This window comes from Callospermophilus lateralis, chromosome 3 (assembly GCF_048772815.1).
Source record: "Callospermophilus lateralis isolate mCalLat2 chromosome 3, mCalLat2.hap1, whole genome shotgun sequence".
NCBI lineage: Eukaryota > Metazoa > Chordata > Mammalia > Rodentia > Sciuridae > Callospermophilus > Callospermophilus lateralis.
The window spans coordinates 87,568,207-87,590,973 of NC_135307.1; the positions used below are offsets into that span (position 1 = coordinate 87,568,207).

At 43.2% G+C, this 22,767-nt stretch overlaps 1 protein-coding gene across 1 annotated transcript; it reads right to left on the reverse strand.

Moving 5' to 3' along the window:
* Positions 1-5,262: 5,262 nt before the first annotated feature.
* On the reverse strand, positions 5,263-6,350 carry Rhov (ras homolog family member V). Its single transcript, XM_076848495.1, has 3 exons — positions 6,143-6,350; positions 5,895-5,953; positions 5,263-5,706 (listed from the first exon to the last, which is right to left on the reverse strand). Exons 1-3 carry the CDS (start codon positions 6,348-6,350, stop codon positions 5,263-5,265), a joined length of 711 nt encoding a protein of 236 aa, XP_076704610.1.
* Between the last annotated feature and the right edge of the window lie 16,417 nt (positions 6,351-22,767).

Consider the following 22,767-nt stretch of genomic DNA (forward strand, 5'->3'; position numbering starts at 1 on the left):
GAACTAGGCAAGCACTCAATCACTGAGCTACATCCCCAGCCCTTTAACAAAGTGCTCGAACAGGTCCTAAAGCCAGGTCTGATATGAACACACAGACATATGTATATTTTGCATAAAGATAAACCACCTGCATTTACATAGATATACAGATGTGAACATGTATGGAATTATTCAGAGTTTTGCACAAAGACAACACTCTAAATACACAAAAGCAAAATCAGGAACACAAAGAAAGGTGCATGAACACAAATATATACACACTTTGTCATCATTTAGTATTTATTGAACACCCACAATCTGCTAATCATGCTCCAACAGAAAAAGACACCCCCCACAGTCACACACACACACACACACACACACACACACACACACAGAAACCCAAGTTCCTTGTAAGATCCACTGGGGATTATACTGGGACCCAGTCATCAACCCAAAGTCAGAACTTTTATAATAGAAAAAAAAAGTTCATGGAAATTTAAAATTTAAGATTAGGATGAAACAATAAGCAAATATACATAGTTATAGCCTCATAGTTAGAGTTGATAACATGAAAAAACACTGTTAAAATCCTAAATGCCTACAATCCAGCAACTTGGAAGGCTGAGGCAGGAGGATTCCACACTTAAGGCTAGCCTTAGCAACTTAGCAAGACCCTGTCTCAGAATAAAAAAATTCGAAGGGCTGGAGATATGTCTCAGTGGTAGAGCATTTCTGGGTTCAATCCCCAATACTGGGGGAAAAAAAATCCAATGTCTTAAAGCTATAACTTCTTTCTTAGGCAGAAACTGAGATTCAAAGAATTTGACTGTAGTGAGACATAATACAAATAAATTTTTGTCCCCTTAAAAATATCCTAAATGGCTGGATGTGTTGGTTCACACCTGTAATCCCAGTGGCTCGGGAGGCTGAGGCACAAGGATTGTAAATTCAAAGCCAGCCTCTGCAATTTAGTGAGGCCCTAAGCAACTTAGCAAAACCCTGTCTCAAAATAAAAAATAAAAAGGGCTGGGGATGCTGGTCAGTGGCCAGTACCAAAAAAAAAAAAAAAAAAAAAAAAATCCTAAATGAAAAAATAGAAATATAAAATTATATATACAGCATGATCACAAAAATGTTTAAAGACATATAAATAGAAGTTTGAAAGAAGTACACCAAAATATTACTATTGTCTTTGGGAGATAATCATAATTAAGCTAGATGTGATGGTGTACACCTGTAATTCCAGTGGCTTGGAAAGCTGAGGCAGGAGGATCGAAAGTTCAAACCCAGCCTCAGCAATTTATCAAGGCAGTAAGTAACTCAGAGAGACCCTGTATCCAAATAAAATAAGGGGGCTGGGAAAGTGGCTCAGTGGTTAAGTGTCACTGGGTTCAATCCCTGTTTAAAAAAAAAAAAAAAAAAAGACTGATTAACTGATTTTGTAGTACTAGGGATTGAACCTAGGGGTACTCTAGGGGTACTCTATTGCCAAGCCATATCCCCAGCCTTTTTTTTTTTCTTTTCTTTCTTTCTTTCTTTTTTTTTTTTTTTTTTTTTTTTTTTTGGAGACATCCCCAGTCTCCCTAAATTGCTCATGCTGATATTGAATTTATGATTTTTAAAAAATCTTCTATTTCTTTGAATTTTCTACTTTTTTCTGGGCATTTATCATGGAAAAATCAATGTTATTTTAAAAATCAGCTAAGGTTACACAGATATTAAAAACAATTTACATTGATAGGGTGCACTGGTTACTCTAAATTAATTTAAAGAAACTAATCTATCCCATAAAAGAAGAAAGACACCATATAGAGAAACAGAACCAGAGAGAGAGAAAGCCAGTGGGTTTGGAATCAGAGGTAAATCCTTCTCATGCTGCACAGGTTTGGGACCCAAGTTTTGGAGTCCTTTTCTGCAAGTCATTGCTCTTAGGCTTTGGTGAAACAAACCTAGAGCTGAACTTGATCCTCTCAGACTCCTCCAAGACTCTGACTGGTTTTTTATTCTTAAGCACTTAAGAGCTAACAGCAAACACTGCCTGAGCCAGGGATCCTGTGGGAAAGTAAGGAGCATGAATGGGGTTTTCTCTATATATGCGCATACATCTGGAGAGATACAGCTTGACACAGTGATAAAACTTAAACTACCCTCAGTTGCCAAGGGAGCCGAGCAGACACTAGTACCAGCAAGAGTCCTTTCTGGAAAAGAGCAGTATTAGAATGTAGTAAGAGGAGAAATAGGACCAGCACAGTGTCACATGACTGTCATCACAGCCTAGGAATCTGAGGCAGGAGGATCACAAGATTGATGCCAGCCTGGACAACTTAGTGAGACCCTGTCTCAAAATAAAAAATAAAAATGGCTTGGGATGTAGATCAGAGGTAGAATTTCTCTGGGTTCAATCCCCACTACCAATAAATGAACGGAAAAAGAGGAAGGGAGGAGAGGGGGGAGAGGGGGGAAATGAACAAACAGGAGATTTGGAAAGTGGTAGGGGCACTTTTTAAACAAACAGGAGATTTGGGGGTAGGGGCCCTTTTGTTAATCTAGCAAAAGTCAAGACTTGGACTTAAAGTCAGGAGATAATGGGGGATCACTGGGACAAGTCTATTTGGTACAGGTTGCTGTCAGATATGAGGTCTTGAATATGGAAATAAGGAACTGGAGTTCACTGTAAAGAATGAGAACCAGTAAGTTGTGTTGTGCCAGAAGGAGGCAGCAGCTCTGGGTGGATGGGAGTCGGGAGCCACCATGGCAGGAATATAGAGGTGAGAGTGATAGAGGTCCTGACCAGGCATAGTCACCTGGCAGAAGAGGTACTCAGTGTGGATGAAATGGATGTGCTGGTACCATGACAGAATTATGAAAGAAATTGTTCCCTATTCCCTGGAGGGATGCAGATATCACCTGATTGGGCTTTCTCTCCTTCCCCTCCCCCCATGCAACTCCAAGGCCCCTCTGAACAGTTTGTGTATGTATGGCATGGAGGGGATACTGAGTATTGAACCAGGGGCTTTCTACCACTGAGCTACATCCCCAGCCCCTTTTTATTTTATATTTTGAGACAGGATCTTGCTAAGTTGTTGAGGCTGGTCTTCCAAGTCACCAGGGTTATATGTGAGCACCGCTATGCCGTGTATATACCTCACAACAGTTTGGAAAATCTCTTATTTCAGTCAGTCCTGTGTCCTTCATTTTACAAATAAGATAATGAGGTACAACAAAGAGAAATGATTTGTCTATTGTAATGGTAGGTATCAGAGCCTGAACTTGACCTGGGTCTTTGCCCTCAAGGGGAGTGTGCCAGGATTTGAGATCCTGAGAATCTATCATAGTGTAGCTCAGCAGCTCCACTACGAGGAGACAAGAGGACAAAAGGAGGAGAGGTGGCTGATGCTCTGGGGGATAGGAGGCAGACAGTCTTGGCTAAAATTAAACTTGGGGATTATCTGAGGTTTCACTTGGCTAGGACTTCTGTCCCTCAGCTATGAGGGACACACACACACACACACACACACACACCTATACTTCCTGAAGAGGGAACTGGGCCCAGTGGACTGGGATGGGTGTGAATGGTTGAGTAGTTGCCTAGCAGGTGTCCCAGGTGTGCCTTAGAAATACCTCTTTACCAATATGCCCAACTCTAGAGTTTGTCAGGTGCTCTTATAACCACTCACTTGAGAAGTTACTGTTTTTTTCTCTGGGTCTCAGTCTTCCTAAGATAACATAAGGTTTTGGTTTATTCTCCTCAGGTTGCCTTTTAGTTTCTCCCAGTTCCAATCATAGGAAATACCCTCTGGATCTCTCCCAATGAACCCTCATGCACTCAGGATTTCTGAGACAAACCTCTATTTAAATTGTTCACAACCAGCACCCTGACCTTCACTAGGTCCTTATGTGCCAAGGCTGAAGATTGGTTCAACCAGCTCAAGTCCAAGAACTTTGGCAAGTGATTGAGATTTAAGGCACATAAGAGGGTTCTCTTTGGGCTCAGAATGTGAATGGAAGAGTCTCTGGGGCTTGTAAACTGTTAGAAGAATCAGAACAGAAAGGTTAGAGGGCTTGAGATTAACACAGCCCCGGCACTGAGCACTATGCTCTAGAAAGGAGGGAGAGAGGGGAGGGGCCCCACCCACCTGGTGAGGTCATGGGAAAGCAGGTCTGGCGCTGACACCTGGGGAAACCCGTTTCCAGGCTGCTTCCCACGATAGCTCTCCTGGGAACCAGCTAGGCCAAGCCCCAAGTGGGGAGCCCCACACCTGCCCCCCCCCCAATCCTGTTCCCATCACACTGTCCCATCTGGTCCTGCCCCCACCCTTCAACCTAGTCAAATTACAGATACCTGGAAAGGGCAGCAGACTATTCCAGGAAATGACAGAGACAGCAGCTTCAGAAACATAAGGTTTTATTTGCAAACTGCACTGCTCTACCTTCTAGGCTGTGACCTTGGCAAAAGGGACCCCAACCCCTTTCCTCTTCCAGACTCTAATTTACAACTTCTTTCCCTCCCTTTGCTAGGCCCTTGATTCTCACTTCCTGCCTGAATGCTGGCCCAGCCAGTTTGGGCAGTACCTAGGGAGCCTTGAGACCCAGTTCTTCCCAGGGACCAGCCCCGCCTTCTCTGGCCTTGGGGGTTGAGGGTAGCCCAGGTGTCAGCCTGCTCTATAGCTGCCCATCCCCTATTCTCCTTCTCTTCCTCCTTCCCAGCCCAGCCCTCGGATCTGCCTCTAGTCAAACAGGTCCAAGCCTCACTTTCGTTCCCTCTTCTCAATCCCTCTGGCCTCTGTCTAACCCACTCCATCCCAAACTTCTCTCCAAATCAAGGCTAGCCACCTTCCAGCCCTCCAAGATGCCTGGCTACTGCCCAGGCTCTTCCTCACCTTTGTGCAAGGAGTGGGTGAGGATCACCACAAGGGGTCCTAATTGGGCTGGGCTGCCCTGTAGGCCCATAATAAGAAACTGGCAATTGGATCCCATGTTGCTAAGAGATGGCTGACACTGTTAGGACCATCCCATGAAAATCAAAGTGCTGGGTTTTCTCTATGAGCCTTGACCAAAGAAATCCAATTCAAAGCTTTCCTTCTCTTCCAGGCCCTAGGCTTACCCTGGGCTTACCAGAGTGATCAATTAGAGGCCCATGTTCCCAGTGTTCAATAGGGAACTGAATCCTTTAGGGTGGCCAGGCCCTGCCAGTAGCCCATTCAAAGGCCCATTGTCCCAGGTTCCAGAAGTCAATGGCCTCCTGCCTACCACTCACTTGCTACACACTGCCATAGTTGCTCACACAAAGCAGAAGAACTTCTTCCAGCGGCAGCGGGAGAGGGTGCGAACACCTTTGGCATTCAATTTCTTCTCCAGCCGGGCTTTGTGCTCAATAGCACTGAGAATGGCTGAGTCAAACACCTCCTTTAAGTTCTTTTGTGTCAAGGCTGAACACTCGAGATAGCAGCAGGCCCGGATCTTCTCGGCCAGACCCTGGGCTTGGGGTTGGGGTACTGGGCCTTCCCGGCCCCCTTGGTCCAGCTGAATCAGTACATTGACATCGTCCCTCAGGTCGGCCTGGGTGCCCACCAGCAGAATGGGTGCCTGGGGGTTGTGAGTGCGGATCTCGGGCAGCCATTTCTCCGTGATGTTTTGGAAGGAGCTGGGCTGCACCACGCTGAAGCATGCCAGAAAGACATCAGTATCCGGGTAACAGAGGGAACGAAGCCGGTCAAAGTCCTCCTGGGATTGGAAGGCCAGGTGGTTAGAAGGGCTGTTTCTTGCCACATGGAACAGGAATCCACTTTCCACTTGGGTCTGGAGACTGAAGGCCTTCCCCATTCCTGCCCTATCAGGGGTTGAACCTAGCCTCCAGGTCATCACTCCCCTCACCCCAGCCCAAACCAAAGAGGCTGCACCCGGCTTCTCACCTGTCCGGCTGTGTCCCAGAGCTCAATGCGCACAGGGGCTCCATCCACCAAGACTTGCACTGCAGGGGCGGGGAAAGCCTGAGTTAGCAGAGCGTCCTGGGACCCACCAGGCCTCACCAGCGCCATCTCGGGGCCTGCTTCCGCTCCCTATCGGGGTCTCAGGTGCCCTCCCCCAACGACGCCGGCCCCAGATCCCCAACTGCACAACCCCACCTCAGCCACGCGGCCGCGGGGGCCATTGAACGTACCGGAGAAGGTGTCCAGCGCTGTGGGCCGGTAGCGTGTTGGGTACCCATTGCAGGTGTAGCTGACGATGAGGCTGCTCTTCCCTACCGCACCGTCGCCCACCAGCACGCACTTGATGCCCAGCTCGGGGGGCGCACTGCGCCGCCGTGGAGGAGGGGTCGGGGGCCGTAGCGGGGGCGGCTCGGCATCGCTCAGCTCCCGCGGCGGCATGGCCCGCTCCCGGGGCAGCAGAGGGGCCAGTCCGGACCACAGGACCCGCTGCGCTCGGGGAAACAGGTTCCGCTGTCTGCTCTCACTGTCTGTCGGGGTTGGGCTCGCCCTACCAACGCTATCCGCGGATATATATGGGGCCCCGCCCACCTCATCTGCATGTCCCGAGCGGCCCCGGACCCCGCCCACCAGCCTGGACCTCTCTGGGCAGGGCACCCCACGCTGCCAGGCAATCACAAAGGCTGGGGAGGAAGAAAGGGCGGCGAAAAGCTGGTGCTCGAAGCATCACTCAGGTACAAGGACAAAGCATCGATCGCCTCACGACAGTACCAAAATCGAGGTATCTTGATTCAGACATCCATGATTTATTTTTACAAGCAAGTTGCAGAACACATAATACAGCATGTTCAAATTTAAAAACTCTATACATCTTTGTATGAATATTACATAAAGTTTTATTTAAAAATATTAAAAATTATGTTGGGGGGTGTGTTCAGTGGCACAGCTCTTCTGTAGCTTGCATGAGAGCTGGACTCTATCGTCAGCCCTGAATAAATAAATAAATAAAATATACAGATGAGAGAGGCAGACAAATTCAAGTGTGAGTACAGCAGGCAGGAATGTTCTTTCTGTTCTCCCTTTCACGGAAGAGCTTCTTCTACACTCAGCCTGAAGGCAGGCTTTGAGCAACTTTACTCCCCTCTGCGAAAAGAACTCCAAGTGCTGAGAAGCTAGCTGGTAGGATCTTCAAGAACAGCTCTCTATTTGAATATTTTATATATCCCCAAAATACCTAATATTATCTTCATTATTATCAAAAGCACATTATAATTACCTATTTGCAGATCCTGTTCTGGGCCACCCACTGTCCTTGCCCTAGAAGGAGCTTGCAGACTGAAACAAGATCTCCCGGGTAGCCTTAGAAAGGTCACCTAGAGAGCAAGTGAAGAGTAGCCTGATGCTAATTTAGTCTCTTTATTGCAGCCACACCGAGTGACACCAGACCCAGAATCCTTTCTCTGATCCCCAAGGCAGTCTTTCATCTCAGCCTATACAAAGGTAATTGAAACACCTTCACACAGGGAGTCAGACATTCATGAGTTTTGGGAAGGGGAGTGTTGGGATCAGGAGGGTGATGGATATTAAAGAAAAGAAACAATTCTATTTCTCAAAGAGCTGGTAGTACAGAAATCCATTAATTTAAATCTGCAGATCTCTTGGGTAAAGTCTCAGGATCTCTGACTGAACATCCTTCCTTCATTCATTCCTTTTTTTTTTTTCTTTTTTTTAGTTTTATATGGACACAATGTCTTTATGTATTTGTTTTTATTTTTTATATAGTGCCGGGGATCTAACCCAGTGCCTCACACATGCTAAGCAAATGCTCTACCACTGAACCACAACCCCCGCCCCATTCCTTTTCTCTCTCTCTCTCTCTCTCTCTCTCTCTCTCTCTCTCTCTCTCTTTTAATATTTATTTTTTAGTATTCGGCGGACACAACATCTCTGTTTGTATGTGGTGCTGAGGATCGAACCTGGGCCGCATGCATGCCCCGCGAGCGCGCTACCGCTTGAGTCACATCCCCAGCCCCTCTCTCTCTTTCTTTCTTTTCTTTTCTTTCTTCCTCCTCCTTCTTTTTCTATCAAAAGTCGATAAAAGCTAAAAGGTTGCTGACTACACCATTAACATCTTGAATATGGGGAAATGGTAGGACCCCAGTATCAACTTGTACCTCCCAATGTCTACACCCTCCATTCCCTAATTCAAATGTCTGGGGATACTAATAATCCTAATTGTAGCCCCAGAACCGCGCCGCCCCAACACTTCTCAGACACATCCACATACATTTATTCATGGCCTTAAGTGTTGTCCTGCTATTGCATCCCTGGAAAATTCAAAAGCTGTCCCCCACCCTCCTAGAAAGGGAAGGGGATTTTAAAAGACCAGGACATCAGAAACCTGTCCCAATTTTCCAGCTCACTAGCTTTGTGATTTCCACAAAATCACTTCACCCATTTCAGTGCTATAAAAACACAGGTGAAGTGTGTTTATCTCTGAAAGTCCTCTGGTACTAGCAACCTATGATTCAGGGATCTTAGGGAATCTGCCCCAGCCCAGGTGTCTGGAACAAAATTGCTTCTCTCTCTCTCTCTCTCTCTCTCTCTCTCTCTCTCTCTCTCTCTCTCTCTCTCTCTTCTTATCTGCTCTTATCCTTTTACCTGGGTTATAGTAAGAGTTTTATTATTTATTATAGCTCTAAATTTGAGGACAATTCTGTTTAATCCTTTCTGCAGGTAGAGGGGCATAAATAATATACAAGTGGTCTGCTGGACATGGGTAAAAGTCCTGACTTGGCCTGAGACAGGCCATTCTTCTCTGGCCTCTTGGGTGGGGACACTTTGTGACCTAGGTCCCTCTGTCTGAGCTGGCTTAGGTATAGTCTTGTCAGCATAAGGGGGAGGGAGGAGACAACCTGGGAGCTGGTGAGTCACCTATTTCTCAGCTAAGGACTTGCAATTCTGGCTGCTACTGCTGGGAAAGTCCTCTCCTAAGGGTGGGTCGGGTCTTATCCCTGCCCACCTGACAGATCTGCCCCAACTTTCAGACACATTTGTTAGGATTAAAATTCGACCCTGACATTCTTCCATGAAGAAATGATAGATTCTGTGACTAGGGCATGAAATATACAAGATGAGCCTGGAGAATTTAGTGTACAGAAAATACTAGACAGATGTACTAGCCAGGATTGGTGATATGGTGAACACCTGTAATCCCAGGAACTCAGAAGGCAGGAAAATCATAAGTTCAAAATCAGCCTAAGCAATTTAGCTAGACCCTATCTCAAAAAATAAAAAAATGAGCCTGGCGCAGTAGTGAACGCCTGTAATCCCAGTGGCTCAGGAGGTTGAGACAGAGATAGGAGGATCGAGAGTTCAAAGCCAGCCTCAGCGAAAAAATGAGATGATAAGCAACTCAGTGAGACCCTGTCTCTAAATAAAAAATACAAAATAGAACTGGGGATGTTGCTCAGTGGTTAGTGTCCCTGAGTTCAATCAGGGTACCAAAAAATTAAAAAATAAAAATAAAAAAGGACTAGGAAATTAGCTCAGTGGTAAATAAAGTATCCCTGGGCTCAATGTCCAGAACCAAAACAAAACAAAACAAAACTTTAGCATATTTCACCAGCCCATTTCCATCAAAATAAAAGAAAAAAGAAAAAAAGAAAAGAAGAAAGTGCTAAAATGAAAATAATAGACAGATGTAGGTACTTCATATGGACACAGCAGCTAATTGAAAGAGCTGTCAATGGCCAAAACTGCAACAAGTTGGCAAAATAAAATTAATGTCTATAAGTCCATACTAATATCAATGATTGAATACATAAGTATGAGGAATAACATAAACCTCTCATGCAGAAGAATTCTAAATAATATATGTAGATACTCTACCCTCAAGGAGATCGACCATAAACCTTCATATACTCTTTCTCTCTCTCTCTCTCTCTCTCTCTCTCTCTCTCTCTCTCTCTCTGGTACTGGACCGAAATCAGGGGTGCTTTACTACTGAGTCACATTCCCAGCCCTTTTTATTTTTGATTTTGGGACAGGGTCTCTATAAATTGCTTAGGGCCCCACTAAATTGCTTAGGGACTCATAGAGTTGCTGAGGCTGGCCTCAAACTTTTGATCCTCCTGTCTCAGACTCCCAAGCCCCTGGGATTATAGGCTTGTGCCACCATGCCCAGATGACTCATTTTTCCCCCCTTAATTAAAAAAATATAATTTTTTAAAAATTATTTTAAGTGGGATGCACACATTGCCTTCCTTCCAAAGAATACAGTATGGAAAGGAGGGAAGAATGAGACAACTTTATAGCAGAAGATCCTGAGAAATACTCCTTTGGCCAGGTGGTCAAGATTAAGATCAACAGTGATAAGTCAAGTGGATCTTATGTACCCTCCCCTCCATATGGTATGATGAGAATGTAATACGGTATGCTGGGTGGGATCCTGGAATAGAAAGTGGGAAATCAGTAAAAAGTAAGAAGATTTTTTTAAAAATCTGAACTTTAGTTAAAAATATAAGCCAAGAGCAGTGGTGCACACCTATAATTCCCATTACTTGGGAGACCGAGGCAGGAGAATTTCAAGTTCAAGGCCAGCTTGGACCATTTACAGAGAGGCCTGATCTCAACATAAAAGTTTAAAAAGGTTGGGGATGTATCCCAGTTTCATACACACCAAAAATGTACCAATGATGGCTCATTAATTTTGACAAGTGTGCCATACTGATGTAAGATGATTATACTGAGGGAAACTCTTATGTAAAATATATTTATATATAACAACTTGTACTGGCCTCTCAATTGTTCTGTTACTCTAAACTATTCTAAGGTAAAGTTTATTGTTAAAACAACACAAAATTGGTGCAACCAATCTGGAAAGCAATATGAAGATTCCTCAGAAAACTTGGAATGGAACCACCATTTGACCCAGCTATCCCACTCCTCAGTTTATACCCAAAAGTCATAAAAACAGCATACTACAATGATGCAGCCACATCAATGTTTATAGCAGCACAATTCACAATAGTAAATTGTGGAACCAACTTAGATGCCCTTTAATAGATGAATGAATAAAGAGACTATGGTGCATATACGCAATGGACTATTACTCAGCATTAAAATAGATTAAAATCATGGCATTTTCAGGTTAATGGAAGGAGTTGGAGACTATCATGCTAAGTGAAGTAAGCCAAACCCAAAAAACCAAAGATCTAATGGTTTCTCTGATATGTGGATGCTTATCCATTATGTGAGTGGGCATGGGAGGAATGGAGGAATATTGGATAGGGCAAAGGGGAGGGAGGGGAAGGGAGGGGGCATAGGGATAGAAAAGATGGTAGAATGAGATGGACATCATTACCCTAGGTACATGTATGACAACATGAATGGTGTAACTCTACTTTGTGTGCAACCAAGAAATGAAAAATTGTGCTGTATATGTATACTATGAATTGAAATGCATTCTGCTGTCATATTAGAATAAATAAATAAATTAAAAAAAACCCTAAACCATAGTCCTGATATTGAGTCATAGCAATAATAATATCTTGCTTCCAGAATGTTCAACATAGTTGTATGGGGCTTTAAACTTGTAAAAGTGCTATAATTTACCCTGATAAGAAACCAAATGAGACAGCTGTAGGGGAGAGGTTTGGGTGAAGGGGTGTGACAGTTGTGCATATGCTCTTGCCCATTATATTGAGTATAGTGAGGCCCAGAGGGTAGGCCTTAAAACTAGGGGACCAGCCAAGCATCTGGTGCATACCTACAATCCTGGCAGCTTGGGTAGCTAAGGCAGGAGGATCGTTCAAAGCCAGCCTTAGCAACTTAACTAGACTGTAAGCAACCAAGTGAAACCCTGTCTCAAATAAAACATACAAAGGCTGGGGATGTGGCTCAGTGGTTAAGCACCCCTAGTTTCAATTCCTGGTACCCCCCCCCAAAAAAAAAAGAAAGAAAGAAAGAAAAAGAAAAGAAAAGAAAGAAAGAAAGAAAGAAAATGAAGAACTAGGAGACACCCCCAAGATCCAAGAAACTAGTTAAGTGATAGGCAATTCTACAACCTGTTAGCCACAGGTCTACCCCCAGGTTATTAGGCATTTTCGTTAATCTCTTAACTTATTTAAGTTTACTTAAAAACATTTGGATAGCTATAGCAAAATCATGACTCAACAAGAATAAACCAAAAGAAACACAACTCCCTGTGTTACCACTGTGACTTTCCTGCTGCCAAAAAGAGAAAAACAAAAGAACACCCATTTTGAGGAAGTATTTATTCAAAAAATTCATGCAGAGAGGTTAGAGGTTCATGGTTAATGAAATGCACTTTCCATTGTCTTTTTCTAATTCTTCTGCATGCTCAAAGACCTCCTAATCAGGTCTGCCACTTAGAATGATCTAGGAGACTCAAACAAGGAGGTCAGAAATTAAAAATATTTAACATTTGTTTACCAACACACTGATGATGATGATGATGATGATGGCGTCAATATAGTCATTAGACTGCATATTTTCTGAGCTTTCCAGTTAGCTGGGTCACTAGAGGTTTTTCTCTACTCAATGTGCTTGTGTCCTAGGAAGGAGTTTGTGACAAATTCCATGATCTGGGTTGATCTGGTCTCATGGTACTGCTGACCAGCCCTCCAGCTTCCAAGTTCCCACACCTTCTATGTCACCCTTGGCTCCTAGGCTTCTGCCATGTTCATCCCCCCACCCTCCACAGCCTTAGTCTCCACTTCTCCATTTCTTGCCATGCCCTCTCCATGTAGCTGATCCCAACAGCTACTTCAGCCCCCTGAATGTTTATTTCTGTCCAGACCTTACCCTCAAGTCCTGGCCAGTATTATTGAAATGCCTGCAAGAGTTGCTACCTAAAATGCTCACTTAAAAGAAAACCGTCTCCTCTAGTTAAGTTCCTATCTTCCTTACTGCTGACAATTGGTAATTGGTAATTTTCCCTCCCTTTTTTTTTTTTTTTTTTTTTTTTTGTGTGTGTGTGTGTGTGAGGGATTGAACCCAGGGGCACCTAATCGCTGAGCCACATCCTCAGCTCTTTCTTTTTTTCTTTCTTTTTTTTTTTTTTTTTAAAGAGAGAGAGAGAGAATTTTTTTTAATATTTATTTTATTTTAGTTATTGGTGGACACAACATCTCTGTTTGTATGTGGTGTTGAGGATCGAACCGGGGCCGCACGCATGCCAGGCGAGCGTGCTACCGCTTGAGCCACATCCCCAGCCCCCTCAGCTCTTTCTATATTTTATTTAGAGACAGGGTCTGTCTAAGTTGCTTAGGGCCTTACTAAATTGCTGAGGCTGGCTTTGAACTCACAATTCTCCCATCTCAGCCTCCCCAGCTGCTGGGATCACAGGCATGCTCCACAGTTTTCCCTCCTTTTTTTTTTTTGTATCAAGAATTGAACCCAGGGGTGCTTTACCACTGAGCTACATTCCTTGTCCATTCTCTTTTATTTTGAGACAGGATCTCACTAAGTTGCTGAGTTCGACTTCAAACTTGTGATCCTCCTGCCTCAACTGCCAAGTCCTGGGATTACAGGTGTGAACCACTGCACCTGGCTAATTGCACAATTCTCTCAATCTAATTAACTAGAGAAATTGGAGCTCAAAAGACTTCAGAACTCACAATGCACTTTAACTTTCTTTCTCCTTCATCCTTAGTCTTTTCTTTGAAATGCTTGACTCCCTTTCTTCCTTTCAATGTCCTTTGTCACAATAATCACCTCCTATCTGCCTCCCTGTCGTTATTTGGTTCATTTATAGTGTTCCCAAGTTTCCTAAGACTACTAATTTATTCTTTCATTGTCCCAGTCAAAAACCTACAGTGAATCCCTATTGACTCAGGGGAGAGTTCACCACTCTGCTTGGCACCACACACCTTCCAGACTACACCCTCAGGTAGAATAATGAGCAGTACTGAAAAAATTTAGAAGAATTTTCAATACCATTAGAAGTAGTAATGGATATATATATATATATAATTTATTTGGGCATTGAACTTAGGGGCACGTATCCACTGAACCACATCCCCAGCTCTTATTTTTTAAGACAGGGTCTCGCTAAGTTGTCTAGGGCCTCACTAAATTGCTGAGGCTGGCCTCAAACTTGCAATCCTCCTGCCTCAGCCTCCCACGTCTCTTGGATTTCAGTCATGCACCACTGCACCCAACTCCATTTCTCTATTTTTGAGGTCACTCTATATTTCCTGTGTGGATATCTCATGCTTCTGCTAGACTGAAGGCAACCAAAAGGCAGGAAAGGTCTTGAGCTCTCATTCCCCAGCCTAGCTGCATCCCATGTAGAAGGAGCAGACTATTTGCAGGATGAATGAATAAAAGAATGGTGAGGCATAGCTTGCCAAATGGCAAGACTGGTTGGCAGCCCTGCCTTCCCTGATGCCACAAGCACGTGTCCAAATGGCCAATCCCTAGGCCTCACCAAATCACCAAATTGTTAATTGCTTCTCTATGAAGATTAGCTACAGTGGTCCAATGAATCCTCTTGAACCAAAGCCAAGGCTTGCTACCTCTGAGGTCCATTCAAGTCTCTGGGATTGACCCTAAAACATGCATTCTTGTTTGAGAGTGATGAAAATAACTATGCTGAACATCAGCAATTTTATAAAAAGAGAACCCAATAAATAAGCATCCAAATAGTCATATCACTCCAGATTATCTTTTTGGCATTGCTTGTATGAATTCATATTTTGCATAGTTGAAATCAGGGATATTGAAATTGTTATCAAGCAGTATGGCTACAGAAAAGATGCCAGCCCTTGTGCTGGAGCAGATGTCTAGCTCTCTGTTGTGCCTGACATCCCTTTAGTGCCTGGATCCTGAGGAGGAGTGATAGAGAAGGGGCACACTCAGGGAAATATTTTAATAAATGGCCACATTCATCAGTCTGGTCAGATTAAAAATGAGTGTGAACCAAAGCAAATGATGAAGATGTGGAAAAGCCTGAAGCCACAGCAGGCATCAAGCCCAGCAGGGAAAGAGAGTGTGGTCAGTCCATTTCAGTTCTAAATGCAGCTCAGGGAGGCTGAGGAAAAGTTATGAGAAAGGAGCTGGAGGGGACTGCAGAAACCAGATCCCCAAGTTCACATATCCCTTCTCTTTTCCTTGGGGATATTTCACTGGGAGACCACAAGTCCTAAGGTGGCCAAGACCAGGGGGTGTGGCACTTCCAGTGCTAAAACCAGGATGGCAGTCACCCTAACTAGATCCCTTTTGCCCCTGTTAGTACCCCCCACCTGCTCTCTAGAAGGATGGCAACAACTGAAACTAGAAACAGAACAGGATTTTCCAAATGGACATGACATCAGTTTTTATTTTTTATTTTTTGTAAGAATACTGATATGAAAGGTATTAGGTTTTGTTCACATTTAAATTTGTATAAAGCTATTATTTCTAAATTGAACTCCTTTCCTCTCTTTTATCTCAAATTACAATTTTGGCAACAAGACGCATACTGATTGAAAGTCATGTGCCTGGGCTCTGTGCCAAAGGACCTAAATTGGTATCCAGGTTGTACCACTTGCCAGCAGTTGTCTTCTTCAGGCCTCAGTTTCTTAGTCTGTAAAATGAAATTAAAATAGTATCAACTGCTGGGCATGGTGGCGAATGCCTGTAATCCCAGCAACTCAGGAGGCGAAGGCAGAAGAATTGCAAGTTCCAGGTCAGCCTCAGCAATTTATCAAGGCCCTAAGCAACTTGTCAATAGTCTGTCTCCAAAAATAAATAAATAAATAAAAAGGGCTGGGGATATGGCTCAGTGGTTAAGTGCCCCTGAGTTCAATCCCCAGTACCAAAATAAATAGATAGATAGATGATAGATAGATAGATAGATAGATAGATAGATAGATAGATAGATAGATAGATAGATAAAATAGAATCTACCTTATAATGTGGTGGAGATGCAATGGTTCCTGGGGAGGGCTTAGAACAGAGCTGATACATAAGAGTGTTCTGTGACGGTGCACTCTTATACCATCTTCCCTGGGATCAGGGCAAGTTTTCTCAGGTGAAATCAAGACCCTGCCTAAGAATCAGCAGTACCATTTTTCAGTGGAAGTAAGTTTCAGAATTCTGTCTTCTGTGACTCAGGGCACACAAAAAGAAATTAGCTTTGGTTCAAATCATCATTCTAATATAGTAGTATTGTTATTTCCTATTTTGTAAGTGTCTATTTTTCCCACCCTCTTTCCCTTCTCCTGCTATTATGTTTTATTTTACAGATGAGGAAACTGAGCCTCTGTAGGGATTAAATGATTTTTCTGAGACCTCACAGCTTAGAGAGAGAGAAGGCTTTGAAACCTGGTTCATTATTTTACCACCAGCCTCTCAGTCTCCCCATAAGAATTAGGATGATAAAGCGGTCATCTATTGTTCTATTATCTTTTGCCTTATATAAAAGTGCTCTACCACTGAGTTAGACCCCAGCCACAGAGAACTTTTAAAAATTTTGTGTTGTAATCAATTTTATTGCTATATCATTTACCTACAATAAGATGCATCCACTTGAAGTTCATAGCTCATTGAGCTTCCCCCTCCAATTTTTGTGGTACTGGAGATTGAACCCAGGGGCACACAAATGCTCTACCACTGAGCTATATCCCCAGCCTGATTTATTTTTTATTTTGAGATAGTGTGTCAATAAGTTGCCCAAGCTGCCCTCAAACTTATAATCTTCCTGCTTCAGCCTCCGGAGTAACAGATTGTAAGTATGTACCACAATGCCTGGCCATAATTCAACCTATAACTTCATTTATGTAATTACTACCACCACAATCAAGTTGTGAAACTTCTCCATCTTCCCTTAAAAGTTCCATCTTGCTTCTTTCTAGATAATTTCTTACTGCCATACTAGATTGCAGGTGAACAGAGATCAGCTTTCTGCCATTATAGCTCACATGTTTTTCTGGAGTTTTTGTTTTAATTTGGTTTGGTCCTGAGGATTGAACTCAGGGGCACTTTTACGACTGAGCTACATTCCCATTCCTTTTTTTTTCTTCTTCTTCTTCTTCTCTTTCCCCTTCCCACCTCCTTCTTCCCCTCTTCCTCCTCCTCCTTCTTCCTCTCCCTCTTCCCCTTCCTCCTCCTCCCCTCCCCCTCCCCCTCCCCTCCCCCTCTCCTTCCCCCTCCTCCCTTCTCTCCTCCTCTTTTTCTTCCTAGTCATTCTTCTTATTTTGAGACAGGGTCTCACTAAGTTCCTTAGGGCCTCACTAAATTTCTGAGGCTGGCCTGGAACTTGTAGTCTTCCTGCCTTAGCCTCCTGAACTGCTGGGATTACAGGTGTGCACCACAATGTCCCGCTCATTTTGCTATTTTAGAATTTCAACTAAATAGAATCATGCTTTATGTACTCTCGTGTCTGGCTTCTTTTGCTCAGTATGATTTTGTTTCTTTTATAGTACTGAACATGGGTTTTGCACATGATAAGCAAATGTTCTACCATCTACCAGCCCTAATTTTATTTCATTTTTAGATAGGGTCTTCTTGAACTTGCCAACTTCCTGCCTTAGCCTCCTCAGTAGCTGAGATTCCGGGCATGCACTACCATGCCCAGCTATGCCCAGCTTCCTCAGTATGTTTCTAGATTTGCTCATACTACCATAACAGTAGTGTGCTCTTTCTCATTGCCAAGTAGTATTCTATTGTATAGTTATGTCACAGTTTGTTCATTCTCTGTTGATAGACATTTGTTTACAGTTGGGGCTACTATAAACATTCATGTGCAAATCTTTGGGTGGACTAGGCAAGGTGGCACACAACAGTATCCCTAGCTACTAGGAAGGCTGAGGCAGCAGGATCACGAGTTCAAGGCTGGCCTGGGTCACCTAGTGAGACTGTGTCTTAAATTTAAAAAAATACAATGTAATGTTTTGAGCAACTAATAAATAAACAAAACAAAACAAAACAAAACAAACAAACAAAAAACAATGTAATGGGGGCTGGGGATGTGGCTCAAGCGGTAGCGCGCTCTCCTGGCATGCGTGCGGCCTGGGTTGGATCCTCAGCACCAAATACAAAACAAAGATGTTGTGTCCGCCGAAAACTAAAAAAAATAAATATTAAAATTCTCTCTCTAAAAAAAAAAAATGCAATGTTTTGAGTAACTAATAAATAAAAAAATTAAATTAAATTAAATTTAAAAATAAATAAATAAATAAATAAATAAATAAAAAGCACTGAGGATGTAGCTCAGTGGTAGAAAGTTCTGGGTTCAATCCCTGATTGCAAATTTAAAAAAATCTTGTGTGGACATACGTTTTCACTTCTCTTGGATAAGTGCTCAGGTGTGGAATTACTGGGTCATAGGGTAAATATGTGTGTTAAGTGGCTGTTAGTGGCTGTACTATTTTATATTCCCACCAGCAATGTATGAGAGCTGTGTTTGCTGCATAACCTTGCAACACTTGGTGTTCTTAGTCTTTTAAAAAAGTTTGAATTTTTTAAAATATATATATTTTTTTGTAGATGGACATGATACCTTTATTTTGTTTATTCATTTTTTTTTTACTGAGCAAAAGAAGCCAGACACGAGAGTAACATAAAAAAAATTAATATTTATTTTTTTTTTAGGTGTAAATGGACACAGCACAATGCCTTTATTTTTATGTGGTGCTGAGGATCAAACCTGGGTCCCACCCGTGCTAGGGGAGAGCTCTACCGCTGAGCCCCAGCCCCAGCCCCCAGTTTGGGTTTTGCTATTGTGTTGTTTCTATTGTTTTTAATACAAGAAACCATCATTTTTTAAAAGTTTAAAAACAATTTTTTGTAAGAAGTCATATGGTTGAATATATGTACAAATTTAATTGTAACATACAGGTACAGCATAATGTGCTATGTGTACTGCCCAATAATGGGTCAAGTCATAAGTTCAGTCAGCAGGCGCTTCCCAAGTACTTACAATGTGTCAGGTCTTATGATCTACAAGGTTGTTAGGGCTGTGGGCAGGATAAGGAGTAGCTGTTAGATTTTATTAGGTTTCACATTAATCAGAGAAGGCTTCCTGGCTTGGTTGAGTTGTCTTTCTGAGATGGGGGTTGGGTATGGGGTGGGGCGGGGGGAGGTTGCACCCAGCTGGTGCTTTACCACTGAGCTACCCCAAACTTTTTTTTTTTTTTTTTTTTTGGTATAGGGATTGAACTCAGGGGCACTCAACCACTGAGCCACATCCCCAGGCCTATTTTTTGTAGTTTATTTATACAGGGTCTCACTGAGTTGCTTAGTGCCTTGCAGTTGCTGAGACTGGCTTTGAGCTCACAATTCTCCTATCTCAGCCTCCCAAACCACTGGGATTACCAACGTGCACCACCGTGCCCAGCTCCCAACCTTTTTTTTTTCTTTGACATGTGTTTATTTTTTTATTTTTATTTTTTTTAAAGAGAGAGTGAGAGAGAGAGAGAGGGAGAGAATTTTTAATATTTTTTTTTTTTAGTTTTTTGGAGGACACAACATCTTTGTATGTGGTGCTGAGGATCGAACCCTAGCCGCACTCATGCCAGTCCAGCACGCTACCGCTTGAGCCACATCCCCAGCTCCCAACTTTTTTAATATTTTATTTTGAAATAGAATATTATGACCTCACTAAATTGCTGAGGCTGGCTTCAAATTTGTGATCCTCCTGCCTCAGCCTACTGAGCTACTGGGATTATGGGTGTACACTACTGCATCCAGTATGATGCCTCTTTTTTCTTTTCTTTCTTTCTTTTTCTTTCTTGTTTTTTTTTTTTTTCTGGCACTAGGTTTTGAACCCAGGGACGTTTAACTACTGAGCCACATCCTCAGCTGTTTCTATTTTTTATTTTGAAACAGGGTCTTGCTAAGTTGCTTAGGGCCTTCTTAAATTGCTGAGGCTGGCTTGGAACTTACAATCCTCCTGCCTCAGCCTCCAGAGCAGCTGGGATTTTATAGGCATGCGCCATTGCACCCCGGCTTGTCATGCATTTTTTAAATGTTTCCTAGAATAAGAAGTGGATAAGAATGACATTCGGCTCTGAGACAGTGCCCTGAAACCATTATTTCTGGACACTATCCTCAAGTCTAAATTGACTTTTAGAGAGTGGTTCTACCCTCACGGTTTATAGTTGAGGAAGGGATGGCTGGGCATGGTGGCACACGCCTGTAATCCCAGTAGCTCAAGCGGCTGAGGGAGGAGGATTGCAAGTTCAAAGCCTCAGCAAAGCTCCCTAGCCTCAACAACCCAGGGAGGCTCCAAGCAACTTGGTGAGACCTTGTCCCTAAATAAAATACACAAAAGGACTAGGGTGTGGCCCAGTGGTTAAGCCCCTAAATTTAATCCCTGGTACGAAGGAGAAGGAGAGGAAGAAGAGGAGGAAGAAGAGGAGGAGGAGGAGGAAAACATACATTTGAGGAAGGGAGAGGGGAAGTTCAGAGAGGCTAGAGTGCTGGCCAACATTGGCTGAATTGGATTCCATATCTGAGAAAAGAGGCCTTGACGACTTGGTCAAGGAAGTCACTGGAAGCAGCATAGAGGGTGGTGGTTGGAAGAGCAAAGCCAGTCTTGGAGGGGCTCCAGGCACAGGTGGTGACCTCACTAAGGCAGAAAAAGAATAAGACTCCACTTGTCTTATTCTTTTTCTGTTGCTATAACTGAATACCACAGACTGGGTAATTTATAAATGTTAAAGTTCATCTAGCTTATGGTTCTGGAGGCTGGTAAATCTAAGATGAGGGCTATTGTACTGGTGAGAATCTCTGCAGGGTTCTGAGGCAACATAGGGCATCACATGGTAACAGGGTGTACACAGGAGACATTAATGCTAGGCCCATTCTTGAGATAATCCATTAATACATAAATGGATTAATCCACTCACCAGGGCAGAATCCGCGTGACCTAAAGATCTTACCTGGTTCAATCTCTCTTTCTCTCTCTTTTTGTACTGTAGATTGAACACAGGGACACTTAACCACTGAGCTACATGCTAGTCTCCCTGTTTTGTTTTGTTTTTTTGTTGTTGTTTGTTTGTTTTGTAGTTTGGTTAGAGACAGGATCTCACTGAGTTGCTGAGGCTGGCTTTGAACTTGCTATCCTCCTACCTCAACCTCCTGAGCTGCTATTATTATACACTTGTGCTATTGCACTTGGCCCAGCCCTTATTTTATTTTAAATTAAGTTAGTTCATATAGTTGTGAGTAGAATATCGAAACAAGCATTGATTTCATATATATACAAACAAAAAGTAATATTCGCGTGCGCGCGCGCGCACACACACACACACACACACACACACACACAGGTACTGGGAACTGAACCAAAGAGCATTCTACCATTGGGCTATACCCCCAGCCATTTTAGGCTACACTCCAAGGCACTTTTTATCTTATTTTGGGGGGACAGGATTTCACTAAGTTGTCCAGGTTGGTCTCAAACTTGCAATCCTCCTGTCTCAGCCTCCCAAGTCACTGAGATTATGGGCTTGTGCTAACACACCTTTTTGAATTTTGTTTTGTGGGAAAATCTCGTTCACATAAATCATTGATTGGAATGGGGAAGGAGGTTTGGTATAACGCTGTTAACTCTATTATTTGACCCATTTCCAAGTTATATGCCCAAAACAATAGTGACTTTTTTTTCAGACAGTTAAAATCTGATTAGGCACTCAAATTTTATTCAAATTAAAGAACTGGAGGGCTGGGGCGGTAGCTCAGTGGTAGAGTGCTCACCTAGCATGTGTGAGGCACTGGATCTGATCCTCAGCACTACATAAAAATAAAAAAATAAAGATATATATGTATAGATAGATAGATAGATAGATAGATAGAGAAAGAACTGGAAACCATTTGATGCACAAAGGACTTGTTACCTGGTCATTGGTCTCTTTGTCAGGAACACCACCAGTAATTCAAGTGGTCTCTTCACTGAACTCCCTGGAGATTTTTATACTCCCTTGTTCCCCAATGCATCACAGGGTGGGGGTTTGGTGAGGTTTCACCATCATGCTGGGCAAGTGGTGACCTTTTGTTTTGTAATTTAGGAAGAGGAGGTAGAAAGGGGAACTACCATTTACTTCTGGGTATCTTCTGCTGCTGGGAACATTTAGGCAAGACCCCAAGGAAGCTGAGGTTCTAGAAACTGATTTCCTTAAAACTATTTTGTGCCCTGTGTCCCTTTGGAAATCCTTTCATGTCCCCTGTTAGAGGACCCCTGACCAGAGGATGCTCATTTCCCATCTAGACAAGTGAGGCCACTGGTCCTACAGTCTTGGATGGGGGTGGGGAAGAGTTCAGGCTGGATAGACACATGCCTTGAGCAGGGCTTTAACCTTCACCCAGAGAGTAAAGGGATGACAGTAATGGGAAGGGGAGGCTTTTGAGAACTGGGGCTATTTGAGTAGATTTGGACACATCTAGAAATAAACAGGAGGGGGAAAAAAGATGTTCTGAGTGGGTCAAGGGCCTCCTTTTCTTCAGCATATTTCAACCAGAGCCAAATATGTGCCAGGCCCTGTGCCAGGAGGTGGTGAGCAAGAGACACGCATCCCTGTCTGCCAAGAAAGAGAGACAGAGACAGAGAGACATCTGGCAAGAGGAGGAGGACCAGAAAAAGCAGGCATTCCAGAGGGTGCAAAATCCCAAGATCAAATACCAAAATGTCAAGAGGGTGTGGTGCATTCTAGGAACAGCCTTAGATCAGCAAGTCCCAGGCACTGAGTGATTAGTAAAGGTGGAATTTAACTGGGATGAGGCAAAGGACTGCTGGGTTTAAGTCTTTTAGCTACATTGTTAAATTGCAAAAATATATTATAATAGTTAAAATAAAAATTAAATTTAAAAATAAATCTAGCCAGGTATGGTGGCATACTCTATAATCCCT

Excerpts from the sequence above, each read along its gene's own strand:
- Rhov (XM_076848495.1), bottom strand. The coding sequence starts at position 6,350 with ATGCCGCCGCGGGAGCTGAGCGATGCCGAGCCGCCCCCGCTACGGCCC. Across the intron at positions 5,954-6,142 it reads AGCGCTGGACACCTTCTCCG|TGCAAGTCTTGGTGGATGGA; the intron begins GTACGTTCAATG and ends CCGCCCCTGCAG. Across the intron at positions 5,707-5,894 it reads TCTGGGACACAGCCGGACAG|GAGGACTTTGACCGGCTTCG; the intron begins GTGAGAAGCCGG and ends TTCCAATCCCAG.